This window comes from Rhagoletis pomonella, unplaced genomic scaffold (genome assembly GCF_013731165.1).
Source record: "Rhagoletis pomonella isolate Grant_MI unplaced genomic scaffold, Rhpom_1.0 Rhpom_scaffold_00008, whole genome shotgun sequence".
NCBI lineage: Eukaryota > Metazoa > Arthropoda > Insecta > Diptera > Tephritidae > Rhagoletis > Rhagoletis pomonella.
In genome coordinates, this window is record NW_023458562.1 from 13,674,283 (window position 1) to 13,702,102 (window position 27,820).

Below are 27,820 nucleotides of genomic sequence, written 5' to 3' on the forward strand. Positions count from 1 at the left end.
ACGTTAGATTGGTCCATGACATTTACTTTTTGAAGATAATTTCATTTAAATGTTGACCGCGGCTGCGTCTTAGGTGGTCCATTCGGAAAGTCCAATTTTGGGCAACTTTTTCGAGCATTTCGGCCGGAATAGCCCGAATTTCTTCGGAAATGTTGTCTTCCAAAGCTGGAATAGTTGCTGGCTTATTTCTGTAGACTTTAGACTTGACGTAGCCCCACAAAAAATAGTCTAAAGGCGTCAAATCGCATGATCTTGGTGGCCAACTTACCGGTCCATTTCTTGAGATGAATTGTTCTCCGAAGTTTTCCCTCAAAATGGCCATAGAATCGCGAGCTGTGTGGCATGTAGCGCCATCTTGTTGAAACCACATGTCAACCAAGTTCAGTTCTTCCATTTTTGGCAACAAAAAGTTTGTTAGCATCGAACGATAGCGATCGCCATTCACCGTAACGTTGCGTCCAACAGCATCTTTGAAAAAATACGGTCCAATGATTCCACCAGCGTACAAACCACACCAAACAGTGCATTTTTCGGGATGCATGGGCAGTTCTTGAACGGCTTCTGGTTGCTCTTCACTCCAAATGCGGCAATTTTGCTTATTTACGAAGCCATTCAACCAGAAATGAGCCTCATCGCTGAACAAAATTTGTCGATAAAAAAGCGGATTTTCTGCCAACTTTTCTAGGGCCCATTCACTGAAAATTCGACGTTGTGGCAGATCGTTCGGCTTCAGTTCTTGCACGAGCTGTATTTTATACGGTTTTACACCAAGATCTTTGCGTAAAATCTTCCATGTGGTCGAATAACACAAACCCAATTGCTGCGAACGGCGACGAATCGACATTTCACGGTCTTCAGCAACACTCTCAGAAACAGACGCAATATTCTCTTCTGTACGCACTGTACGCATTCGTGTGGTTGGTTCAATGTCCAATAAAGTAAACTGAGTGCGAAACTTGGTCACAATCGCATTAATTGTTTGCTCACTTGGTCGATTATGTAGACCATAAATCGGACGTAAAGCGCGAAACACATTTCGAACCGAACACTGATTTTGGTAATAAAATTCAATGATTTGCAAGCGTTGCTCGTTAGTAAGTCAATTCATGATGAAATGTCAAAGCATACTGAGCATCTTTCTCTTTGACACCATGTCTGAAATCCCACGTGATCTGTCAAATACTAATGCATGAAAATCCTAACCTCAAAAAAATCACCCGTTAGTACATAATTTTTTGGAAATAATAGTAATTATGTGCATAAATAAAAGCGTAGGAACGTAATGAAATTGGTACAAAAAATATTGCTTTGGGCAATTGCATAGGTATTTCATTTAATTAATTAATTTAGTTGTTTCATTTTCATTCGTTTCCATCTAAAATTTATAAATTTATAGCATAAATTCTTTAGAACGGAAAGTCTGCATATTATGTGCATTTTTCCATAATTACTGTTCTGTTTGATACATCGTTCATTTCCCAACATTTTTTCACCTCTTGTTGGTTCCTCTTTGCATATTAAAACAAAGTTTAATTAATTTCCACACCTACTGGAAAGTAGTGTTTCATTTTCAATCGTGCCGCGCCATTTGCTTATTTTATGTTTTCAATAATATAATGATTCAGTAACAAAAACAAATACTAATACGTCCTGTTCTTCATAATTTAGGTTTCATTTCCAATCGTTCCACTGTTTCATTTCCATTCGTTGCGTTTGCATATTTCTTCTCTTAATTAAATATTATCTCAGCAACCAAGCACCAAAATGTTGCATGTTTTGTTTTTTTTTCAAAATTTGCGTTCCATTTTCAATTGTTTCAGAAGTCCAAATTGACGCTTCTAAATTTCAGCAAGTAGATTATTATTTTACTTGTCTTCCAATTTCACTCATTTAAGTCACTTAATGCAGTACATTGCAGAAAATCGGTTTCATTACAATCGTTTCAGTTTGTTTATTGAATTCCATTTTAAGTAATGGAGTTGAAACAATATATTTAAATAACAGAAGATTTTAATGCACACATATATATATTATCTTAAAAGAGTTTTTTATTCGGAACACCAATGTTTTAATACGTTGAAACGATTTTGCTAATAATTATTGTTCCATTTCCCAACGTCTTGGCTCTTTTTTCCACTTAAAGTCATTTCAAACTATGTATTTGCCGTCTCGTATACGACTTTTTTCTCTATTCTGTTCCCAATTGTTTCTTTTTGAACTAATAAAACTTGAGAACTTGAAAGCCTACGCAATCTGCATTTTAATCAAGATCGAATGTGGTCTCTCAACTGTTTCAACTGAATAAGGCATGCTTCTTCGGATTCTAGTCGGTTCTTAAAGGAATCATTTGAAATAATTCCCAAATTTTTATGATTTGTATTCTGGCAGCAATTATTGTCACAAAAAACAACATTTATTTCTGTTTCGTTTTATTCCTAAGCAACCTTCAGGCATGGTTGTTCCAATTCCATGCGTTTCTTCAAGGTATTATTTTATATAACTCCACAAAAAAATTATGATTTGTATTCTGGTAGCAATTACTCACGCGAAAAAACCATTTATTTAAATTTTGTTTCATTCCTAAGCATCCCTGTTTCGTTGCCATTTGTTCCTTAACAAATTTCTTAGCCCATACATTTTTCCACTAAAAGCCTTTGCGAGCTCAGTGCCTGTCGTCTTTCAATTGACTATTATAAATGAAACTCCATTATGTTCCATTTCCATTCGTTTCATCCTGAATGTCCATCACTTAAGAGCTTGAAGGGATTTAAAGATGTGCTCCTTCAAACAAAAATATAAAAATGAACCTAAATGTTGCAATTTTAGTTGCACTTGTTCCAGTTCCATTCGGTTCCAAAGGTAACACAAACTTACGTAGATAGTTTAATGAACGGCCAAATAACTCTATCAACTTTTGTTCAGCCAAGAAATACCGTTTATTTTAATTTTTGTTTTATTTTCATTTGTTCCTCAAACAAATTTTTCACCCATAATGGTTTTCCACTAATAGCCTTTTCAAGCTAAATACTTGCTCTCATCTGACTATTATAATACAAACTAAATTTTTGTTTTTCTGTCTCATTTCCATTTCGTTTCTTTTTGAATTTCCATAATTTGAGAGCACAAGGAAACTTCAGGCTCTGTATTTTCAATCAAAATTCGAATACTTAACTCAATTGTTTTCATTTTTTGCTTGCTTGCTCCAATTCTACTCTGTTCCTTAAGATAATTTAAATGAACGCGCAAAAAATTAAAATATTGCATACTAGAATCAATTATTACCGCTAAAAAGGTATTTTCATTACTAAGCGATCCTGTTTCATTTCCATTTGTTCCTTAAACAAAATTTAGCCAACATTGCCATCAATTGTTTTTCTTTGCATTAATATGTGTTCCATTTTAAAATTACTTTCGTTTACATGCAACTTAAGCTTTAAATTTAGATAGTGGTGCTTTAGGATGCTTTAGTGCTAAAATTTGCAACGCCAAAACGTTTTAGCAACAAAAAAAATATAATGTCCCATTTTCACTCGTCCCTACGCTGCTTGCTAAAACGACTAACGAACTTTTTATAAATTATTTTATTGTACAATAATGAATAAGTGAATTTGGCAACTTTTTGACTTAAAATATAAACAAAACAAAATTACATAATTTTACAATTTAAACAATATAGTTTGCATACACACGAGTGCAGACAAATAATAATTACAATATATATTTAATAACGAGCAGTGCGCTTCAATAAACTGTCGTCACTTATGGCTATAATGCACTAATCCCACGCTTGGAAAAAATTTGCTAATACCGTCAAAGTACCCTCTTGGATCGCTGCAGACTGTTTGCTTACTTTTCGGCGCTCTTAATGCACTGTATTACTCGTAGTATAAGCTATTAAAATATCCCTTCTGTCTACTTTGCTCCCACTTAGTACACATTCTTCATTTGCCAATCCCCATTCCCGCTACGTAGTATGGGTCTCCTTTGTCTAATTTTTAAACCCCTTCTTTGTAGCATATCCATATTCACTGCCCTACTCTGTCCGCAAAACTGGCGTCACCTGCACATCTTTATCATCAGCTTTAATATCGAATTTCAGCTTGGCTAACTCTTTTAGTTCATCGCTCGCCGCATCCACCGCCTTATCCTCTGCCGTCTTCACCACCTTCACAGTATCGGGATATTTATTTGGCTCTCCTAAATCCTTCGAGAAGGAAACTACCGTCTTTGGTTCGTAGTTAACACCCAGAGCACCACTGGGATCGGGTGTGGGCAGACTGGGTGCCGCATGTCCATTGGATATACCATTATCCACCACACCATTCGTATGGTAAATGGTTACTGTTTCATCGGTATCTCCGTTAGTTGTAGGCACCTCTTCAGCGGCGTCATGTCCGTTATGCTTGGCTTGTTCGTCAGCCGCAGGCTGCTGGCGCTCGACTGGCTTTGGTGGCTCGGCCGCCGTTTCCGACACTTCCACTTGTGCGATCGCTGCCTCTGGTTTCGACACATGCTCAGCTGTAGGCTCAGTTATTTGCTCAGCGGCTGCTGTCTCTTTTTCTACTACGTGTGCCACTTCTGCTTCCGCTAAGGGAGCACTTGTGACGACCACCGAAACAACAGGTGTGTGTGCTTCTTCGACTTTAGTTTCGTCTGCTTTGTGCTCTTGCTTCTTTTCTGCGGCAATCGTATGCTCTTCTAATTGTTCGTCCCTTGCGACTTCCGCTACTTTCTCGCTCTCAATCGACGCTTCATCATCTGCCGCATCCACTTTCTCATCATCTACTTCACCAGCGACGGCTTTGTTAACCTCTTCAATCGCTTTAGCCACTTCCTCCTCCTCAACATGTCTCCTAGTTTCCACCGCTGCAGCCTGCTCAGGCGTTTCTAACTCACCATTGGCCGCGCTCACTTCAACACTGCTTTCTTCAACAATAGACGCTTCTCTCACCTCTTTAGCTGGCGGTGGAATTTCCAAAGATGGCACAATTGGTGGACTTGACATCGTCTCAACCAAGGAAGTACGGTTCGGTGATGTTGGCGAGATGACAACGTGCGTAAAGTAACCGCTGCGCCGATTTTCAAAGTCCAAAACGTTCTCCTTAGCCAAACGCTCTTGAATTCGACGCTGACGTAGTATAAACTCAGGCACATTTCCTTCGTTGCCGTTTTGTGGCGCTACCACAGCTTCGGGCTTGGGTACATGTCTCAACACAACTTGATTGTCGACCTCATCTTTGTTTTCCACTTGCTGTATGTTGGCGGGCTTGAATACGCCATTGAATTTAGTACTCTGTACGATAATTTCGTCACCATTTTGACTGCTATTACTGCTGCTGCTGATGTTGTTGTTGTTATTTGTAGAGCCATATACTTTGCTGATGTTGCCATTCGTAATAATGCCGGTTGTACCCTTAACGCCAGCACTCTTGTAGGGGTAGTAGTTGTTGCGATTGTTATTCTGCAGTTCGTTATTTAACGGATTTGTGCCACCATTTTGTTGCGCCTTCGGTGAACGTTGGATCGTGTAGTTCGGTTTGCCGTGATTGATTAGCAATTTTGTGGCTGGTGAAGAGGGTGCCTTGTCGTCACCACTGGCATTCCCACCATTGCCATTGAGTACACTGCCGTTGACTGGACGCAATTGCAGCTTGATTCGGCTCAGAGTGTCAGACATTGTGGGTTTGTTGTATTCTGAAAATAAAGTCGAGAGGAAGATTATTAACTTTTTTAATTTTTTTGGTGTATTTTACAGTATAAATACAAAGGCGTCTTCCAATTTCTAGCTAATAAGTGAATAAATCTTTAGAAGATTATAATTTCCCACCCCCAATCGACCCAGGGTTTTCTTAGTTCCTAAAATACGTAGAAATGAGATTAAGACTAACTTTTAATAACAAAACGGGAAAATAACAAAAAAGGGACGCAGTTTTTTCGAAATTTGCTTTTTAACTTTTCTCGTTAATCTTAAAAGCCTCTGACCACTGTTAAGTCTACGTTCAGTACGATTTTCATTCAATTAGGCTGCCATCGCAAATGAGAAATGACTGAGATGATTTGTCCAAGTATAATCTAGGGAGCTCCGCTTGCCGACATGGAATTCTTGTGTATGTCACCAGGATTATGCAGACGCGAGGGGGTCCCTTCTTCAAGGAGGATATCCAGTCTTATGAAATGTACAAGGGTGCATTGGTTATTGAGGGTGATACCTAGCCTTCTGGGGTAAGAATCAACAACAGATGTTTGCGCTTCTTCTAGTTGAGGCCCTGCATAGACTTCTACTCAAAACATACATAGGTCCGTCAACCGCAGCTAAGGTAATCTCTTAAACTTTCCAAGAGAAGTTTTTGGCAAAGAAAAGGTCATACCATCTAAGATCATAAGCTTCCAATAATTTTTTTTCACCAGAGATATGAGAAAGACACGTTCAGAAGGCGTGGCAGCTCAGTTACTGTTGCAATTGCACCTTCAGAACCAGTGTTGCCGCGAAACATTTTTAGCGGTAGCTAAATTCAGGCTAAAAAAGGGCTAAAAAAGAGCTAAAAATCATCGTTGTGGCTAAAAATGGTAGCTAAATTTTTTTACCTACATATAAATATATAAGTATACACGCAAACATTTTCTATAAGTAATGATATAGAAAAACAATGAACTCTGGAAAGAATTAATATTTTATTCAACAAATAAACTTGTTGTGTAACACATAAAGCATATTAAGGGCCGCCAACTTACCTATTTTAAAGTATAGTTAAATAGTTAATGGATAAGATAACGGCCCAGAAACGTAAAAAACATACATATACATATGTATGTACAGTTTAAAAATTAATTTCTTACATAAACAAAAAATGAGATCACATTAAGAATACATCAGTACTAGAATCATATCTATATACAGTGTCGGACAATACTAAATAACTTAAATAATTTCAAACTATGCTTCGAAAAATATCCATTTGTAAAAGAAATTTTTAAAATGTTATGTTATAATTTACAAAGAATTAAAATGTCGGTGCTTTATTATTGTCCGACGCTGTATGTATCAAACAAACAAAAGAGTATTCATTTAATGAACTCATAGTAAAATAATTTAATCTATAAACATTTTTTAACACATTAAATATTTATATCTATATCAATACTATCATCGCTAAGCGATTCTTCGTCGTTACAATTTTGTTCATTTCTCATTAACCTGACGATATCATCTGTAAAATCAAAATCATGACAACATTTCTGTACATTTTTTAAGCCATATCTTACAGTTAATAAAGCGTTGAACATTGCAAAATTCATTTTATTTCTGTGCTTATTTTTAACGAAATTTATTATAGAAAACGTCCTTTCAACTTCTGCGTTACTTAAAGGTAAAAGAAGCAACCGATAAACAAACTTTTTCCACCACTTAAGCTAGCGACACAATGAACAGTTTATTTGCCTTAAAGGAAAGGCGTTCGCTTTATGAGCGAAGAGTTAAATTCATGAAAATCATATAAAAAATTTTAATGTCAATGATGAATAAATTTTGAAAAGGGCTAAAAGAAGGGCTAGGGGCAATTTCAAATTTTTGTGGCCAAAAAAAGAATTTGGTAGCCAAATTTAGCCACCAAAGGACTAAAACGGCAACACTGTTCTGAACGCGTCGTTTCGTACTTCTGATCAACAGTTTCGTGTTTGGTGATCGTAATATTTTCTGAGAATTTGAGACAACATGTTGTTTGTAAATTTTACAGTTGTATTTGACACCTAATGAATCAAGCCGTTCGGAAGGCATATTGCTCACTAATCACTTAATCACTGATTCTTTTTTAACGGTTACGCTCAACTGTTGCGCCTTCTGAACTTACAAAACATTAATGTACTTAGCACATTATCCTCCTTTTGCGGTGAAACCACTTGGCATCAAAGCAGAGCGCAGAAAATATGAAAACAAAAAAACGCTAAAGTGGAACCAAACAATAGGACAAATCAAATGAAAAAATCTGCTGAGTTTTAAGGAGAGAAAACGATTTGAATAAGTTATTGCCCTCCATTGGACGATGGTGCGAGTATTAAATTCAATCGAAACTCGTACTACATACACACTTATAAAATTATTTACACAGAATAACTCATACTAATACTGGAGCAAAGAGTAGTTTATTTGTGGCGTGTCCCAGTAGATAATTTCAGGAGTTAAAAGCCCTTTCGAAATACCTTCTTGAGAGTCACTCTACATTCCCTTCTCCTTTCTTTTTTTATCCCTTCTTGAGTAGACCTCTTAGAATGGCTTCACTTAAGAAGGCCTATCGAAATTATCCTCTGGGGTGCTCATGAATGCTTGAGGTTCATAATTCTTTGGAATTCTATTATTTTAGTAATTTCTGTTCCTTGTTAACTTTGTTAGTCACGTATCTAACCCCATTCACTCACTTATCAATTATTTTTTCTTTTTTTCTTTTTGAGAACTTAAAATGTTACCAAGAATTTATCAAAATTTATCGTAGTCAAAATATCGAGCCCTAACCGCAAAAATAACGTAAGCGACATTTTTTTCAAAATTTTCTTTTTGATGCAGAAATATTCCTAGAGCATCTAGATACATTTCTGCATCAAAAATAAAATTTTGAAAAAAATGTCGCTTACGTTATTTTGGCGGTTAGGGCTCGATATGAGTACATAGCGTCAAAAATAGCCAGAAAAGCTCGCTTATCAAGATTACGCAATACAGCAACAAATTAACATACTTCGGTATTTTCTACTTTATTTTTAAACGATGATTGCCAACTTTCTTGGCTACTGCAGTAATTTTTTATCTTTAACCTTGCTGCTTTTCAGCGTGCAGCTAAGCCATTTTTGTGTCAACAAATACCCTTCAAATATTTAGCATTGAAGTAAGCGAACAAAAAAGATTAACACAAAGGAGGAAGGCAAGAAGCTATCGGTAAAACGGTGTGCATTTAATTTTGATAAGTATGTATGTGCGTTTATGTTTGACCTTTGATAAAGCTAACTCATATCAATCAAAATTATGAGTTAATGACAGTGGAAGGTTTAGAGTTTTATTTTCAACAGTAAAGTATATATTTGAACTTGTGGTTAAACATTTTAAACCAATTCAAATTTTTTAGCAAATAGAACTGAAGATTTACTCGGACAACTGACTGATTTCATATTACTTTTTAGCCCACTTCAAAAACGGGAGGAGGTTATTTGGATTTTTTATCAAACCAATCGGTTTTTTGAGTAAATGAATGTTTGTGTTCTACTTCTTGATGTTCGCCATTGTCTGCCGACATTGAAGAAATTCAATAAATTTTTAAAATAAAACCAAACGTGAGTTTTTCCCTGATTTTTATTTGTTTTACTTTTGATCTAAAAAAAAACGTTGAACCTCTTTTGCTTTGCCCATTTCTAAATAAAAGCTACCTTTACTGTTAGTAGTTTTATTGTCACTTTTGGTCATGACTTTATACCGGTTTATCCGATTTTTTTTTAAATTTCAAAATCGGGAACAACTCGAAATCCGGGTTTGGAAAAGAAGCGAATAATCGAACACCGTAATAACCATTAGAGAGAGTTCGAGAACTGATTATGCGTCCCTATGCATATGAGAATAGATGCGACTTCTTAACGCGCGATTTCGCGCCCTCCAGGCATCTCTCTTTAGTGAGTTCAGCAATAAGTATATTAAACTTTCCTAAATTGCAACTTTTTTTGCGTTTACTAAAATCCAATTTTTTCTGTATTCGCATAAAAATCTAAAAATAACTTCCGTCAATGAACTGGCAAAAAAAAACAATAAATAATTCAAACTTGTAATGAACACGTACAGCAAATCAACTGGAGTTGCACAATTTGGCCTAGTATAACAACCTGCTTACATACTCGTATGTGAGTACGCACGTATGTAAATTTTACATTCATATATATGTATATGTAAAACGCATCTAACGCACCGTGTCAGATCGCATGCAATCATTCGGCTTGGCCGTATTTTGTAAATTTTAATATCTAAAGAGAATTCACATTAATACAACTGTACTTAGTACATGTATGAGTGTACATTTGGGTGGTCAAAAAAGGTTGAAATGTTAAACTCTCACCCCTAGTATTTTTCTAAATGAAAAAAGAATAGCCCAATTTTTTTTTTTCGTTTAAAAAAAATATATATTTGGAACTGCTTCAAAGCCAATGAATTTTTCCATGTATTTGATATGGGGACAAATAACAAACTTGAAGTGCTTTGAGGCACATAACATTTAACAAAAACATACGGGTATTCTTTTTCCAATTAGAAAAATCCCAGAGGGTGAGAGCTTAGCATTTTAAACTTTTTACTGTACTTATATACAAATGGGCTTGCAGATATGCGCATTAGTAATTAAAAACATCTGATATGCATATAAATTGCCGCAACACAAACACATAACCGCACATATGTAGGTGCATTAGGGTGTTCCAAGAATGCATGTGAAAAAGTAAAGTCGGAATCGTTGTGCTCCCACCCCCTAGAATTATTCAATACGGAAAAAAATATACCCCTATTTTTTGAAATCAAAAATTATTTAGAGGTCGCTCAAACCGCACAAAAATTTCCCATGTATTTTATGTGCGAAAAAACACTTTTCGTAGAAATGGTACAGAATTCTTATCAATCAATATTTTTCGAACGGAAAACTCTGTTTCTCTTCAAAAGATGCCCAATAATAATACCCAATTATTTATTTAACAATTGTTTCATAGTAGGTACTGACTTATTTTGGACCACCCTAAGGTACATAAATACATACATACACAAAAAATAAACCAAGCAACATTACAACAAAAATTGCAACAATTAAAGCAACGCAAAAGTGAAAACATTGCAATTCATTAACAGTAACAACAACAACAACAACAACGCGCCCCATTTACCTTTTCTAGCCAGCCGCCTATTGAGTGACCGCTCCGCTTGGCAGGTAATCAGAAGATCGTAAGTCAGTCAAGTCTGCATGGCAGCCAAGTAAACTTGGCAATACATATTTCAAAATTCAATTCATTAACACTTTCGCGCAACAATAAAAAAAACAACAGCAACAAATAAGCCAACAATCGACTTCAACACATTAGCAACACAACAACTTGTACATATGTATTTAGTTAGAAGGGCATCCTTCATTTTGTTGTAGGCTTGCGGCAAGTAAAGCGCTGGCATTCACAATTGTGGCCATTGTAGGTATTTGTTGGAATTGCTGAAATTGTTGGAAATCGCTCTCATAAAATACCTAAATAAATAAATAAATGCAAGAAAAAGTGGCAGTGATGAAAACGACCTTTCCACGCACCAAGTGTATGCGATGTAATGGTGAATAGTTTGCAGCAAGTAAAGTTAGTTGTGTGTTGTGGAAAAAGTAATCAAACAAATGAATAGATATACAAACATACATATTTACATGCATAGTGCATATGTATACACATAAAAATGCATTAAATCGCCTTTGCCGGTATGTAGCGATCGGCCTTTGTGCAAGACAAAAAAAAATACCTCAGAGTCACACTGCACACCTATGTGCATACTTTAAAAGCTTTCATACAAATGCTTGTACTTATTTATGTATCGCAAATGTTGTCAGCTGCCAACCGATTGCAACAGGTGTGGCAACACTACGCCTGTAGACGTTTTTTACATTTCCACCGCATGTTGGCATTTAATTGCGCGAAGCGGTCTTGCAAGCGACAACAGGTGGAGTGACTTAAACGTCTAAATATTCGTTATACCTTACATGATATATATGTACATATTATTGGTAGGTTAGAAACTATAAAAAAAAAACAGAAAACTTTCTTAAGCCCGGCGATGACCAGTGAAGGCCATTGGTGAGAATTGAGGGTTGAGCCCGGTGGTTAGACCGATTCTCCTTTATGAAATTATAGTATGGTGGCCTGCCTTGTATAAGGCTTCTAATATTAATCTATTCAGCAAAGTACGTAGGCTTAGTATGATGGGCTTCAGCAGCGTAACGACAAATGTTGCTTTAAATGACTTTTGGGATATTCTACCACTAGATCTAGTGGATCAGCAGATCAGCAGTATCTCTAACTGCACTTCAGTTAAGCGAAACCTGAGCCGTTAATTTCCGTACTACTAGTTTAAAGTATCTTCCAGTCTGTGGCCTCTGCTATAATGGAGGCTTTAAATGAACTTCGAACTGATTTAAAAGGTAAAGAGATGTTTATCTTTACTGATAGCCAGGCAGCTATCAATGCTGTAAGTTCTATTAAAATTATATCAAAAATTGTGTTGGACTGCCGCCGGTTTCTGCAAGAGATGACTAAGCAGAATAATTTGAACCTAATTTGGGTTCCCGTTTAAAGGTTCTTAGAGGTTCTTTATGACGCACGAACTTGCGTATGACCGCGTACACAACTGCAAGTTTCAGTTTGTATGGAGCCTCAAGACCAAGACACGTTTTTGCAGCACTCGTGTGGTCGCTGGAGACTGGTAGGACGCAGTAGAAGAACCTACAGATCTGTCAAAATACAGCACCACGGACAGCTACGGGATGCCCTCTGATTTCGATGGAAAATCGCCTTCATAGCGAAGTCCAAATGTTCCAAATAAGTAAGGCAAAATTATGGTTTGTAAGCAGTTCCTAATAAGGTGCTACAGGCGTGAGTACCCCGTGAGTAACAGATCCTACTTGAAGCGTAGCCTCCACCACGGCACGTCAGAAGCCAAATCTACGAACTAAAGCAACCACTGGACCCGACTCAGTACGCACAGGCCATAAACAGCATTCACAGAGAGTCTATCTCAACCTACGTCACCTACTGACCTGTTACTGCCGTATTAGAAACACAAACACCGACCGTGGATGAGATAGTACTTCAACTGTCACGGCCGACCCCCATAACATTAACGCAACTTCGGTCTGACTACTGCCGCAGACTAGACTCTTGCCTGAGCAGACTAGACCCCGAGGTACTTAATGTATGTCCGGCATGTGGAGAGTGCATGGAGAGAGCATGACACAAAATCTCTTCTTACCCAACACAGTTACCACCCCTATCCCTCTCTCTGGTCCAACCCGGAGTGGAAGACTTCCTGGGCTTAGCATTACTTGAGCGTGACAACAACTATTTAGGGACAAGCGGAAAAGCAGGGCCCGTGTGGTCGCCGGGGACAAGCAGGGCGCAGTAAATGAACCTGCAGACCTACGAAAACACGGCACTCCGGACAGCCACCGTATGACTTCTGATGTCGCCACAGTACCATCTACATGACGAGGTTCAGATGCTCCCCATCAAGGAGCATAACACAATGCTCTGCACACGGTTCCTAGTAGGGTGTCACAGATACGGGCACCAAAACAGACACCTGCTTGCAGCAGAGCTCACACCAATGCACGAACTGACGGACGAAGCCCAGAAATTCAAATTCACAACGTCTGGACCCGACAGCATACCGACATGCCATAGACGGCATTCACATGGAGGCGGTCTCGACTTACACCGACTCTCGAGCTGTGAATGCCGCGCACAAGACAGAGCGTCGTCTGCCTCGGGAGACTTGCGCCACAATAGCTTAACTTCGCTTTGGCTACTACAGCAGGCTAAGCTCATACCTGAGCAGATTAGATGCAAATATGTACACCCAACGAGTGTCCGGCATGTAGAGAAACACCCCACGACTCGAGAAATCTCTTCACATGCCACCTAAATCCCACTCAGCTAACACCCTTGTCCCAATCGAAGTTGAACGCTTCCTCGGCATCCCGTTAGATGAGCTTGACGGCAACCATTGAAGGACAAGCCGATCGAAGCAGGTCTGAGTAGCCGCTACAACAACAACAACCACTTCATAGCTGGCACATTTTTTAAGGAATGTGGTGACGTAAAGCGAATCTTCAATTTTCTAGAGAAATTGAAGAATACATATTGCATTTTTGGAGCCACACATCCCTGGTAGATTCTTAGTAGATCATCTTTAGTATGTAGTAACGTATAGTATTTGGCCAGTTCTATCAGATTTTCGAGATAATTTTTAAAGCATAGCCTCTCAGTTTGACTTCTATGAAAGCTACATACATAGTACTTATAAATCTGTTTTCACCCATCGACGTTTAAGACTTCAAATATTCAGTTTGTTATTTTTTCTCTAAACTGTAAAAGGTATACGGTCACATCATCAGCTTTTCTTTTGCGCATTAAGATATCATCTGGCATGAAACTTAAGCTGAGCGCACAGATGAGTGAGTGAGTATGCATTTTTGTGTACCTATACATATGTTTGTACATGCATTTATCTAATAGCCACTGGTCATTTATACCATAGCCATTCACTCGTTTAAACGCTTTGGATAAGTTTGCAAGCAATTTGACAATTTGTTGCTTCATTTGCCTAAGCGAGACTGGCTTTGTTGAGTTGAACAACATATCAGTGACTGCATATTGTGACTAACAGCTGAGCTGTGATTTGCATGACGTCTGGTGCACAATGCAATGCTTTGCTGGTGGTGACGCGTGCGCATGCGCACAAGAGTAGATATATTATTGCTTAAGACTATGAATTTTGTTACTAAATACTATACTTTTTAATACATTTTATGTGCATCTAACGTTGAGTTGGATGGCCAGCCAGCCATGAGCGGTTGTAAATGCATACATACATACTTATTATACAGTTATGTTCGACTATAGTTAGATGGAGTAACAGTTTTTATTGCCAAAAAAATATGTATGCCATTGAAATGCAAATCTGGCTGGTTTTTTAAGCAATAGTTCGTTTATTTTTTGTATAACTCCCGCACGTAGCGTTAATAAGTTTATTTCTATTAGTTTTTTTTTGCATAATGCAAGGTTCACGTTACTTCTTTTAATTTTATGCGCTTGCATTGCTTTAAAGCGTTTGATTAATTCTTGTTTAATTTATAATTTTTGTCATTATGCTTTTACATCACTAATGATGATAATAATAAGGCCAATTATGTGTTTGACGCGTGCGATGATTTCGTTGCGTTGTTTTCATTCTTGTTTTGCTCTTGTCTTTCTGCAACTTTTAAAACATGTATTTTATTGTTCTTGTTACCAACAAACCGTTACTCTAATTACGCGTTCACCGGCATGCAACTTGATACTGCCAAGCCCACCTCTACGAATGCAATCTGTATGCGCTCGCTCACTCACCACTCACTCGCTCGCTGGTGTTCTACTTCCGCATCTTTGCGGTGCATAACTTGTTTGGGTGTAACAGGCGCTCTTTTCTGGGCTGTTGTTTTGCCTTTGTAGTGTTGCAGCCTCTGCATAACGGCGCGGAGATTGTCAACTTGTTTTCCACAAAAAAAAAAAAATCTTCACATTTCTGGATGCATAATATTTTGTAAGCCGGTTTCATTTACTTCTGTTAGGATGAATTTTTGGACGGTAGGTACCATGGGGAGGTTACATTTTTTATTTAATTTTATTTTTTAATATGTTTTGTTTTATTTTCAGACCTAAAACTTCATCATCTTTTCGATTAATACTAATGGAGCGGCTAGTAAATTTATATGAATGTATATCAGGTAGGTATTCTTTTGACAACACAGCTGGCTTACGCGATGGACAAGTCGACAACAACAGCAGTTTACGGCAGGACTATAGCTTAATAGCCTTAATAGACAAAGAGGGCTCCTTCAACAACATTTTTCCCTTATCGCACACGACAGCGCAGACAAATATGGGCGTCAAATAGCTACTGGTCTGATCAAGCGAGAGAATCGACGAGCACACTATTATATGGAGGGGTGGTGTGGTAGTCTGATTGTCCTACTCTAGGCAATGGATACAAGACGTTCCAGCATCCCCTGACTTTGTTCGGTTCTACAATTCCGCGGCCAAAAAATAACAACTAGAAGTACAAAAGTCGTTTCGTCTATCATTCCATCGCAGCACCTTCCATGCCGAACTTGCGGGTTAACGGGAAGCTGTCAAATCATTTCCATAGCTGAAGAATTGCTATTCATCACTACAAAAAAAAACTGCACGTGCAAGTGTACCCTCAGAAATATTAAAGAGCTCCAAAATTTACCGCCACGATAGGCAAAAGTAAGGCATGCTTCACCGAGGGATTTATAAGAAATATAATTGAATTCACGGCTGAGGTCAGCTATTAACAAACAAGTGGACTTTAATCCAAACAGCATTGATTAAGACCTGAAAATAATAAATAATAGGACCAACCAAACGCGTCATAAATAGCGTAGCCGCAGCACTATGAACTAGCTGCCACCTAAAGCGAATAGTTTCACTGGCAACCTAAGACGTCAAAAAACTCGTTTAACATGGCAAGTTGGTTCAACATGATAGAGACACTATAGGGCATCCACACTCCGTTATCACCATGCGCAGCACTGGAGCAGCTATCAGGAATCTGAACCAAGTCATGATCAGAACTTAAGAGTGTTTAAAGGCTTGTAGTCTCCAACTAAGGGCTGAAAAATGGAAGTCATCTTCCTCACAAACAAGCATATACCATTGGAAGTAAATCTGAAGACATGCACCGGATTTCAGACAACAAAACAAAAGTTAGTGATTTTTTTGGGAATGAGACTGCACGCCAGACGTTTGGCGCAAATAAAACATGCTGATCAGATTAATGGGCAATGCAAACAATACGACAAGTGGCAGCTCCTTTTGTCCACGACTTTATCGGTACTACCATATGCAGCTGAGATAGTTACTGCAGGGTATTTTACGTGTATGTTTTTATAATAGTTTAAATTCTTGATGTTCAATTTATGGTTCAATGAATTTGTTTGTTATCAAAAAGAAAATTTTTTATTATTCAATAATAAACTTTCAACATATAAAACTTAAAATTTAAACCAAATATATTTACTCATTAAAATATCATATAAATGATATAGTTACTAAGGCTCAAAGCACTTTGAACAGTAATAGCAGGATAACAGCTGATTTCATCTCTAAATTTAATAGGGTTTACATATTACTATAAAAATTTCAATTTGGTATGCCTTTTTTGGTATCCCAGAATCAGCCCGGACTGACGCTCTAAAACTAAAATACCGCAGAAATCATATCTTCTTTGCAGCATGTGGCAGCTCTACGTGTAGCATTAACATATTTTGCAATTAAGAAGCTGTTGGGAAACAAAACCACGACTTAACAAATGACTTTTATAAACATGATTTAAAAAATAAAGGTCAGTGAGTGATTTTTATTTATGACTTTTATAAAAAAAGTCTTCGATGACTGTTATCTGAGACATTTAATTTAAAAATCAAAAATAACTGTTTGTTGCAATTATTTATTTAAATTAAAAAATAATTGTTATTTTGGATTTATAAAATAAAAGTCAGAAATAACCGCTATTTAAGGAGTAATTAAATAAAAGTAAAAAGATAATTGTTGAGTTCCGTGGTTATAGGACGTTCTTACTGGCCTTTGTAGAGCTGAAGTACTTGTCAAACGTGAGAGGTAGTACATTTGAGCAGTAACTCATTTTTCGAAAAAGAAAGGAATTAGAAGTACACATAATGTGGCATGGTTAATCACACATTGGAAGCAGACTTTACTTTCTAGAACAGCCTTATCTAGACTCACTTTCCTGAATGGATCATCGACCAGCGACCTCGTGATAGTGATCTAAAACGGATTAGAATTTCATTGTAATAGATCAACTGAAGCCTCAGTGAGGGGCTTCGCTCCTATAAAAATAAATAATCTACTACTTAGTTTTACTACGAGTATATAAAGTGATTTAAAAGTAAGCTTCATTACACAACAGCACATTCAAATACATACATACATACATACATACTCAATATTGATGATGTAATTGTACGCTATTTTTCCATTAACTGCTATCAATTTACGTGCTTAAATTTTAATTCCATTCTCCGGGAATGGTTTTCTATTTCTATTGTGTTTAAGTTTTACTTTTTTGAGCTATTGTTTTCTTGTACTTTTTTTTATCAAGTATGCTTAAGTGAGTGAAGTCGCGGTTGACAGTAATTTTTTTATCAGCGAATTCCGTTGTTGTTCCGATAATTTGATTTTGTTGTTAAAGTTTACTGAATTTATTGCCATTGTGCCATCATTGTTATCTTACTTTCTATTCATTTTTTTTTTTATTTTTATTTATGCTGAAGTATGTGTAACGCGTTATTTACTGACCTCTCTCCTCATAGCTGTTTAATTATGCTCGACATATTGTTGATCTTTTGCAAAGTTGTTCTAAATTTTTTCCATTCACTTTTAAATTGTTTACACTGAAATTGTGGTGAGCATTTTGTACTTGATTTAGTAAACAAAAAACAGATAACATCAAGTTATGCGCAAAAAAAATGCTCGCAGTACGCACAACTTTAATTAAAAGCAAAAGTTAGTTGGGTGGTCCTATACATAGATATCATGATGGCACACTTTGGCTGAGCAACTTTTTGTGACACCACCGCTAGAGTTAGAGTTCTATTTGTTCTTTTTATTTACTTAGTTGCAGGGCCAGCTGATTTAGAAGTCTTCTGAACTCGATAGGTACCTTGAATATGGTGCACTTTCATTTCAGATGTTCAGTATCAGCCTGGATGTGTGAGAAAATCGTCAAAAGTCGCCAAGTAGAGGCAGATGTTTTTAGCCACCGAGTGTTTTTTTTTTACTGCAAGGTGGGCACTCTTAATCGTGAAACGAATCATTTAGCCTGGAACCGTCAGTTAAGACGGCCGTTGTCCTTGAATATTTGTAGGTTTGTGACATGTTCTCCTCCTTCCTCCCGGGAATTTTTGAGAAATTTTTTTCTCAGCGCTATGTAGAATAGTGGTTTCTATATTATAAGGTCCTTTAAAGTATATAAAAGTATAAGAACTATGCTCTAATAGATCTCATGACAACTAAACTAAACCAAGAAAAATTTTAACAGACAGACTTATTTATAGCATTGGACTCACAGGATGCACCGACAATCGACCAATTGAAATATCTGCTAACGATAAGGTGTTAGCGTTATGCTGTTCGTCTCGTAGCAATAAGTTTTTATAAAAATTAAATTAAATAAGAAAATATATATTTTTTTTTTAAAACAATAAAAACTAATAAGCAACAGAAAATTTAATTCAAAAATGAAAGTAGTAAAATTAAAATAAAAAGGAAAAATAAATAAAAATAATTTTGAAATTTAAATTAATTTAGAAGCATATATTTTTCCTTTTAAACAAATAAAGTGAAAAATTAAATCAAGCTAAATTGAAAAAAGAAAAAAAATGTATTAAATAAGAAGAAAATAGCACCGAAAAATTAAGTGAAATGGAAAAATATATATCTTTTAATTTTAAAAGAAGTTCTAAAAAGTAAAAGAAAATTTAACTAAAAAGAGACGAAACAATAAAATTACAACCAAAATTAATTATGATCCTAAAAACTAAATGTAATAAAAGAAATATTTTTTTTTTAAACAATAAAATCTAAAACCAATAAGAAAATAAAATTGAAAAATTAAAAATATTTACTTTGAAAATAGAAAGAAAATTAATAAGTTTATAAAAATTTTATGAAATTAAAAAATATATATATTCTTTTTAAAACAAATTTGCTGCTTTCTCTCAAAATAGCTTTTCACCACGAGTGGTGAATTAGAGTTTTTTTCAAAGACTTTTATACTAAAATAAAAAAAGTCTTTCGAAATATCTTGTCATCTGTCTTTCATTTGCCTTGCAAGACTTTTTACTATCTTAGCCTGAATTGCCCCGTACGAAAAAAGGAAGATCATTTTTGCTGCTTTTCGAGTTCGACCTCTGTTTAAACAATTTTTGTTTGTGTAATCTTAATCCTTAAGCCTATTCTGACTCAAAAATGCGTAACATGCAATACGAAAAATCGCGTGCATATTGCTTTAGAAACTTTTCGTATTTTTAGATATTTATCTAAAGATTTTAAGAAATGCAATTTTAGCGCAACGATTCGTAGAACTCCACAACAGAATTATGAAAATTTCCCAACTTTCAATAATAACAAATCGCCATCAATCAATTACCACTAATCTCGTTCACCTTTTCTGAGTATTTCTTTACAAAAAAAAAAAGAACAAGTGTAATAAACCAACAAATGAGTATTGAAAAAGTCAAATGCCTGTAAATACTTGAATTCATATCTTGTTTTGATATTTGATCGAGACTCGCATTTGTAAAACGAATGACTGATTTTTTCGGTTCATGGTAAACCAATTCATTTACAAGTATTCACTTACTTAAGTATTTATTGTATGCAGGGGTATTAAGTTATCAATAAAATTCGCCAATAATAACAACACATACTGATGTGTTTACTTTTTACTGTCGAGCGGCAGGTAATGCGTATGAAATTGTGTGAACAACCAGTGCATTAACAGCAGAAAAAATACTTGCATTGAATGAATGTCAGTGAGGTATTGAAAAGTGCCAATTAATTATAAAAAAATAAAATATTTGTTGTGAACAAAATCAAAAGTGCATAAGAAAATCACAAATTTGCAAACCACAACAAAGTGCAAATTTCTGAATATGCTTTATATTCTTTAATTAAATGCTTAAATTATTAGCGTACAGAAACACAAAGCGGAAAACACGCGTTCACTTGCAAAAAGTCACAATTTTTTTCTAATTTAAGCGCATACATAAATTTGCGTGAAATGTGGAAAAAATTAAGCGCGTGACGTCTTTGTAAGCGTAAAAAATATGGAAGTAAATAAAAACGAAAATTTGAAAACACACTCTCACGGCCCAGCACGAATGCATACTAATTAGTTATAAGGTACTAAATGCTGATGAATGTTTATTTAAATGTTAAAAAAAATACAGCCAGCCATAAATTAATGATAACAAAAAAATTAAAACAAGTGCTAACGTCAAAAAGCTTAACACTAAATGACTTAATATCTCTCGGATCAACTCCTTCTGCCTTTACTTGGGCAATAGCTTGGTTGTTGAGTTTCTGATGAGTCAGTCACTTGAAGCATTTGATTAATGATTATATGTACTGAGTATGTACTTGTATAGTATAACAATTGGTAAGTCGGAACGTAACGATACTCATTATCTGTGAGAAATTTGATAAATGTAAAAATAAATTATTAATCAGTTGGAAAAAAACTATATAATATGCGAAAAAGAAGACAAAAGAGAATTAATTAGAAAACGCGCATTTAATCAAAACAATGAGTCATAACAGAAGAAAAAGTATTTCAAACAAAAAAGTATCAGTTCAGCGCCTTCTTGTTGTGTCGGAACCACAGCCGCTAAACATAAACGTAGAATACGTGATACGTGTGAAGAGAACATTCAAGTTAAAAACTGAAACACAATAAATCATTACAAATACAACATATTAATAATTATCCAAAGAGCAGCAGACCAACATTAATTGTAATCATATGTAGGTACCATCAGCTAATAAATATTCCTATCGCCAGTATCCTCTATGAGTTAAGATTTGACCAACGCCATTTGTCATTCAATGCATAGTCAAAAAAAAAGAGTGCACCTGGGCCAAACAACGGAAGCAGAACTTCCTTCGATTCATTTCTAATTCGTTTTATATTGCAGACATTTTTTATTCTTAATAATGCCTTAAGTGGCGGTATTATTATTCGTCATCATACGTTATGGCAATGGTAATCATAACGGTAATGGTAATGATAATGGTAAAGGTTAAGGTAATGGTAATAGCGGAAACGTCGAAGATAACGTGTACCACACATTCTTCAACTGCGAACACTTCTTGATTTCGCGCAGAATGTTGGAAGAAAGACACGGAGACATAACTCCGAACAACATAGTTGGGGTAATGATCTCCAGCGCAGAAAAGTGGGAAGCAGTTGCGAGATACGTGAAATTCGTACTCCGCTGCAAACGAGAGGACGGTTGTCTACTGAGGACACCCGAATGAAACGCCCCTACAAAAGAGCAGCCCCAAGGCTCTAACAGCGCGCTCCTGCATCTGAAGACATGCAGAATTGCGGTGCCAGATGCGGGATTCTTGCGCGGGCGGTGGGAGTTTGGGTTTTAGTGGGTAGCCCAACACGCTTCGGTGGGAGTCCCACACTCGGGGAAGGTAGTATAGAGACTAGCGCCCCCGGCCAGTGCATAAAGCATTTCCCTCTCCTACGAAAAAAAATAAAAATAAAAATGGTAATAGCGTTAGTAATGGTAATGGTAATTGTAATATTATTAATAATAGTAATGGTAGTGGCAATATTATTAGTAATGGTGATGATGATGGTAAAGTTAATGGTAATAGTAATGTTATTGGTGATAGTAATGGTAATGGTACTTGACTTCGTACTCGACTTCGAAATCTTCATATTCGACTTCGTCTTCGTCTTGGTGTTTTTATTCGTCTTAGTATTTGTCTTCGCATTCCCTTGCCTTGCCTTGGTCTTTTTCTTAGCCTTTGTCTTTGTATTAGGCTTAGTCTTATCTACAATCAACAGCCCCACTGCTCCTGTGCAGGTAGTTATGAAATGAATGTATATACTTATGTATGTATGTATATTAAGGTGCATCACCCAAAAAAAAAATACAGTTTTCCACCGGAAAGTTATTATATTTTATGACTTTCCCCAAAGTATTTCGGAAAAATTATTAAGCTTTACCTAACCTAGACGGATTTGAAAAAACCTCAAAAAATCTCATTATTTTGATTCCGTTGATAATTTTTTTAATCATTTTTATGCACTTCTTTTAATCTTAAACTCCTCTATCATCTGAAGTGATTTAAAAAAAAAAAAAAAAAATTTTAATAATTTTATTTATAAAAAACTCGATTTGTGGCGATACATTCGAATAGGTCCAGCTCATGTTAATCTAATAATTTTACTGAAAGTTTGGCGGAAGTCTTAAAATATAATAAATTTTTGATTTCCGATGGAAAAACAGTACCGATTTTTAGTTTAAAGGAGAGTGATGCCTCCTAGTGAGTATGAATGGAAATATAAATGTACTTGGCTGATATCAACCAATACCTCCCAAATTCCAAACGAAAGTACATATGAATATAAGTAGCTTAAATTTTTGATTAAAAGAAGCACAACGAAAATCATTCGAGTGGGTTTCGAGTATTTTTGTAATACAAAAATTAGCTCATTTTTCAAAAAATTTCTTAAAACGACAGATTTTTAGTAAATTTATTTTAAACTCATACACAAGAACATATCTTTTACTTTAGAGAAATGAGCCAATATTAACTTACAGAAATTAATCAGTAAACTTTGTTTTTAAGATCGACAATATGAAATGCTTCGTAGTTTTCAGCAATTTTTAAAGATTTTCTACAGTTTACTTTTTTTACTTTTCGGTTTTTTATGAACATTGGGGCTTAACTTAATTTTTTCAGGACTTTTATGATATTCGAGTTATATTTCTCGGGATTTTTTGGGACTTTTCGGAGTTTGGGGTCTTTCCGAAAATAATATTAGGACACTCAGACGTTTACGAAATTCAGACTACCTGGAAATGACCAATAACCAACTACCTTCGCTACTACTTTTAATTGTTTATGCCCTCTGAGAACGCCGAAGGCTATAGCCAGGACATACTGGCGGAACCCGAAGTTTAATCGTAGGATTTTCACATCAAAGTGACTCCTACCTATCCAAGTTTCAACTTTTGTTAAAGACATAAGCTAGAATCTTACACTAGAGGCTCAACTCCTTAAAAATGCTAGGTAAAATTATTATCCACTTATTAATTTTTGAGGCTTTTAATGATTTTTTTTAAGAAGTACGTATTAAATTAAAAGACCGATATATATAAAGCCTAGATATGTTTTGGGTTTAGCTGTCTATTTGTTTTTTATTTTTATTTTTTTACTGTCTATTTCTCTTGTTTATGCGTAATGCAACTATTTCGCGCAGAGTGCGCTATTCATTGTAGCAATTCGAGCAGTTTTATTATACATTTTTTTACACACAGCCTTTCACGTTTGTTTGCTACAATATACATATTCGAAAAAGAAAAAAGTATTTAAATTTATGGTTTATTTTTTCTTTAGGCCAAAACGTTTTGCTATTTACTGTGTTTCTTATTTTCCTCTTTAGTTAAAATTTTTTATTTACAATATTACGCGCACATTCCGCCCAAAAATTTAAAATGACTCACTCTTGAATAGCGCCAACGACACACTAACTCACTACCTTACTGACACATTTAAGCCAAACTAACTGCTCTACTTGTGCCGCACTAACTCTAAGCAAACTGTACCTGAGCTGTGAGTTGGGGCAGTGTAAGCAATAATCTATAGTGGCAAGTGTTAGTTAGAGTGGGTTGTGTGTGGTTGTATTCCGTTGTAGAGCTGGTTCCTTGACTGGCGCAAAAAGCGGCAAATGAGTATAAGTAATTCATGACAGCCAAGTACGAGCAGAGTAGCGCAGTATGGAGTAAGTGAGCAGGCAAGTAGTTCGGCCAAACGGCTACCAGGCAATACGGCCATACAGCCTGCTGTGGGTTTGGTTGGCTCTGGCAATGAAAATAAAAACAATGCAACCCGAGAATAATAAACTTGCATTTTGTATTGAGCAAAGTCTGACAGTTTGTCATCGGTCGAATTGGCGCACCTCCATCTACAGCCCGCAATATTTAGCACGTTATTATTTGCAGTAGTTAACTGCAGGCAGCAAATATTGTGTTTAAAAATTTCAAATTGTTGACTTTTCAGTAATATGTATTTGTTTACATTGTTGGGAGACGTTTACTTGCGACTATTTTTAAACGTAATTTTGCCACTTTGTTGAGTTTTCTTATTAGAGCCCCCAACAAAATACATACATAAATATGTATGTATGTATATGAAAATATGACTGTTCTCGTTTTCATAGTCGCAGGCGAAAAATATCGAAGGTCTTTCCTGCAATTTCGCAGTCTATTTTTTTTTTACTCAGTCATTCATCATTTGTAGCATTTTTATTGCATTAAATATCATGTCATTGGCTAGTAATTAAATTAGCTAATTAAATGGTTATCATTGTACGTGCAGGCTTTATTTAACTAGTCGTGCGCTTGTTAACACACAAACGGCTTTCAATGCGGCATCAATCGAAGTTTATCATACGCCATGTCGCTTCCATTACGATTAAGTGCGTAGGTATGATACAATTGCCCATTGTGCGATTTTTCAAAGATTTGTCATTCAAGTAACTATATGACCTTGCACGATTTATTTTGCTAAAACGGTTGTCTTTTACAAAGATAATGAAAGGCAAAGAAAAAATAACAAAATTTTAGGAAAACAATTTTAAATTGCACACATTTCAAATCAAAGATGGCACAACATTTTATTTTTAATCTCTTACAAGTTAAATGAATTTTCTAGCTTTAGACAAATAAAATAAGCACTTCGGTCAAAATAAAAGTATGATGACTCAGCGCAAAAAGTAGCAAAAAGCATGGTTTTTACGGTTTTTGCAAATTTTAAAGCCCAAGTAAATTTTTTTGCAGCAAAATAAATGAGTATTATTTATAATGGATAGAGGTAGATTCTTCATCCAAAATTTTAAAAGTTGTACTCTAAAATTCTTCCATAGAAGATTTTCATTTTTAGCTCAAATCATTTTGGTTATGAATGAGAATTTGGATAGGCAAACAATTTTGGGTTAAAGATTATCCAAGTACAATGTGTGTTCATAATTTACAAACATACAGTCCAAAAAAATGATTAGCTTAAACGTTGAAAAAAGTACTTAAGTTTACGTGGCTCTCATTATACAGGAATCATTTTTCGTTGTAAACTTAAACAACTTGTACGTAGAAAAATAACTGTCCCCAGTTTTAAACCGTTTCGTATGTTTCGCCTTTTAAAATGCAATTATCAATCGATGACAAAAATTTTGTAAGTGTATAATTTAAAATTTTTTCTCATTTTTGTCCCTAAAAAATGTAAGAATTTGTCTCTAATACAGAATAGAGCCGTAAATCTGTGACAAGTATAAACCGTGTATAACCGCATGAACTTCAATATTTATTACTTTCTGATACAGCAGTTCTTTCCGCGGTTTAAGTTTTCAATTGCATTTAAAAAGTCTGTACCTACTTTTAAACTGTTCCCAGTAATTTATTTTGTTCTAACGCGGAAATTCTTTTCTAGGTTTGAGTTCTATCAAGATTATCAAATTGTGTTGAAATCTGTTCCCAGTTTTAAACTCTTCCCATTAATTTATGTTGCTCTAAAATTGTAAAGAACATGTTTTTACTAAAAACTTTTCCAGTTTAAATCTATTACAAATGTAAAGCGTTCATAAAAACACATAATTTTTCGTTGCCTTCTCATGCTGGAATTATATTTCATTGACAAATTCGACCACTTGAGTTCAGAAAACTAGCTTGGCCCAGTTTCAAAGCGTTCCCAGTCGTTTTTTTTCTCTTTCACATTTCAAAGCCCTTTGTTTTGTATTAAAACATCTGTTCCCACTTAAATTGCTCTTCTCAACTTAAATCTATGGCATGTTTAAACGTCAGTTTTCGCTCACCGAACCATTGTAGCGTTTTTTAAGCATAAACGCCATAATGGAAGCCGTTCGTAGGCCTATGAGCCTCCGTCCTACAGAATGACCTATCACTATTTATTCTGATAACCAGGCAGCTATAAAATCAATTAAATCTAACGGAACAAAGTCCAAGGTATCCATAGAATGCAACGATTTTTGCCACAGTTTCAGAGATAAGGCCTTGGCCGATACGATTGAACCGAATAAAAAGATTAGTTTCTCGCGATAAGTTCCAACAAATAATTAATTGGCAAAATCAACCATTTTAGGGTGTCCTATGTAGTCTCTGTTAGCTTTGAAATAGGCAAGTTATTCCAGTTTCAAATTTGTTTCATTTAAAAACTATTCGTGTTTTTCTCAAAATCTATATTCGATGGTATTAAAACTCAATCGATACCCGTACCTATTTTAAGTCTGTGACAGAGGTAAAGCGATTTAAAAAATACTTACCAATGTATGGCTTTTTTACACGGATATTATGTTTCGTTGATATGTATATTCTACCAATTGGGTCTAGAAAATGTCTGTTCCCAGTTCAGAACTGTTCCCAGCTTATAACTGTTCCCAGTTTGGGAGGGTTCCCGCTTTTGCTAGCGAAATTTTTTTCTGTGATACAATTAAAGAATTTTTTGATAAAACCCTTAAGCATATGTTCATATGTTTGTTGTATAAAGTACCTTTTTTGATACAAAGTACTTTTTCTTGGAAAATAATCATTTGTTCTTATATAAAATCGGTTTCGATTACGGAAAAGTAGATTTTGAAAGTATAATGAAATAAAATAATAAAATTGGCTTTAAAATTCAATAAATAGTAAGCTAAACAATGGGTATAGTAAAAATAAATTAGTTTAAATAAAAAGTAACTAAACTAGATCAAAACAAAAAGCAAAACCATTAGAAAAATAGGCAAAATAGCAAACATTAAACAACTAAAAACCTAATCAACCAAAATAACTCAAACGAACCAATGAAAATAGCAGAAAAAAAGAATATATTCAAATCATTAGCAACAATTCCAATTTTCAAGGTTAAGTCACACCGCAACAAACACATATACCTCTTCACAACAGTAAGTACAACTTCCTAAACGCCTCTCTAAGCCCCCGTCACACCACGTCGCTCCAGTTATGAAAGAGGCTAAAGTCGTTCGCTTGATTGGTATGTTGCCGCACGTCGGCAATTATCTATTTACCTGCTTCACATACAGACACACACAAACATCCATTTGTTCATACATACATATCTCCGTAACTGTCTAGGAGCGGCAATGACGCTGGTTTTACGCTCTTTTCAAGCCAACTAGAAATACGTATGTACATAAATAGACACTATGCGAAGTATGCACAGC

General features: G+C 35.5%; 1 protein-coding gene across 4 annotated transcripts in view; it reads right to left on the reverse strand.

Moving 5' to 3' along the window:
- Positions 1-1,779: 1,779 nt before the first annotated feature.
- Positions 1,780-27,820, reverse strand: part of LOC118744221 (general transcriptional corepressor trfA) — a 59,804-nt gene continuing 33,763 nt past the window's right edge. For all 4 annotated transcript variants that reach the window (XM_036477090.1, XM_036477089.1, XM_036477091.1 and 1 more), the window contains exon 3: positions 1,780-5,694. In XM_036477090.1, the coding sequence (XP_036332983.1) occupies positions 4,034-5,677 (1,644 nt within the window). In that variant the 5' untranslated portion in view covers positions 5,678-5,694 and the 3' untranslated portion in view covers positions 1,780-4,033. The remainder of the gene's footprint in view (positions 5,695-27,820) is intronic.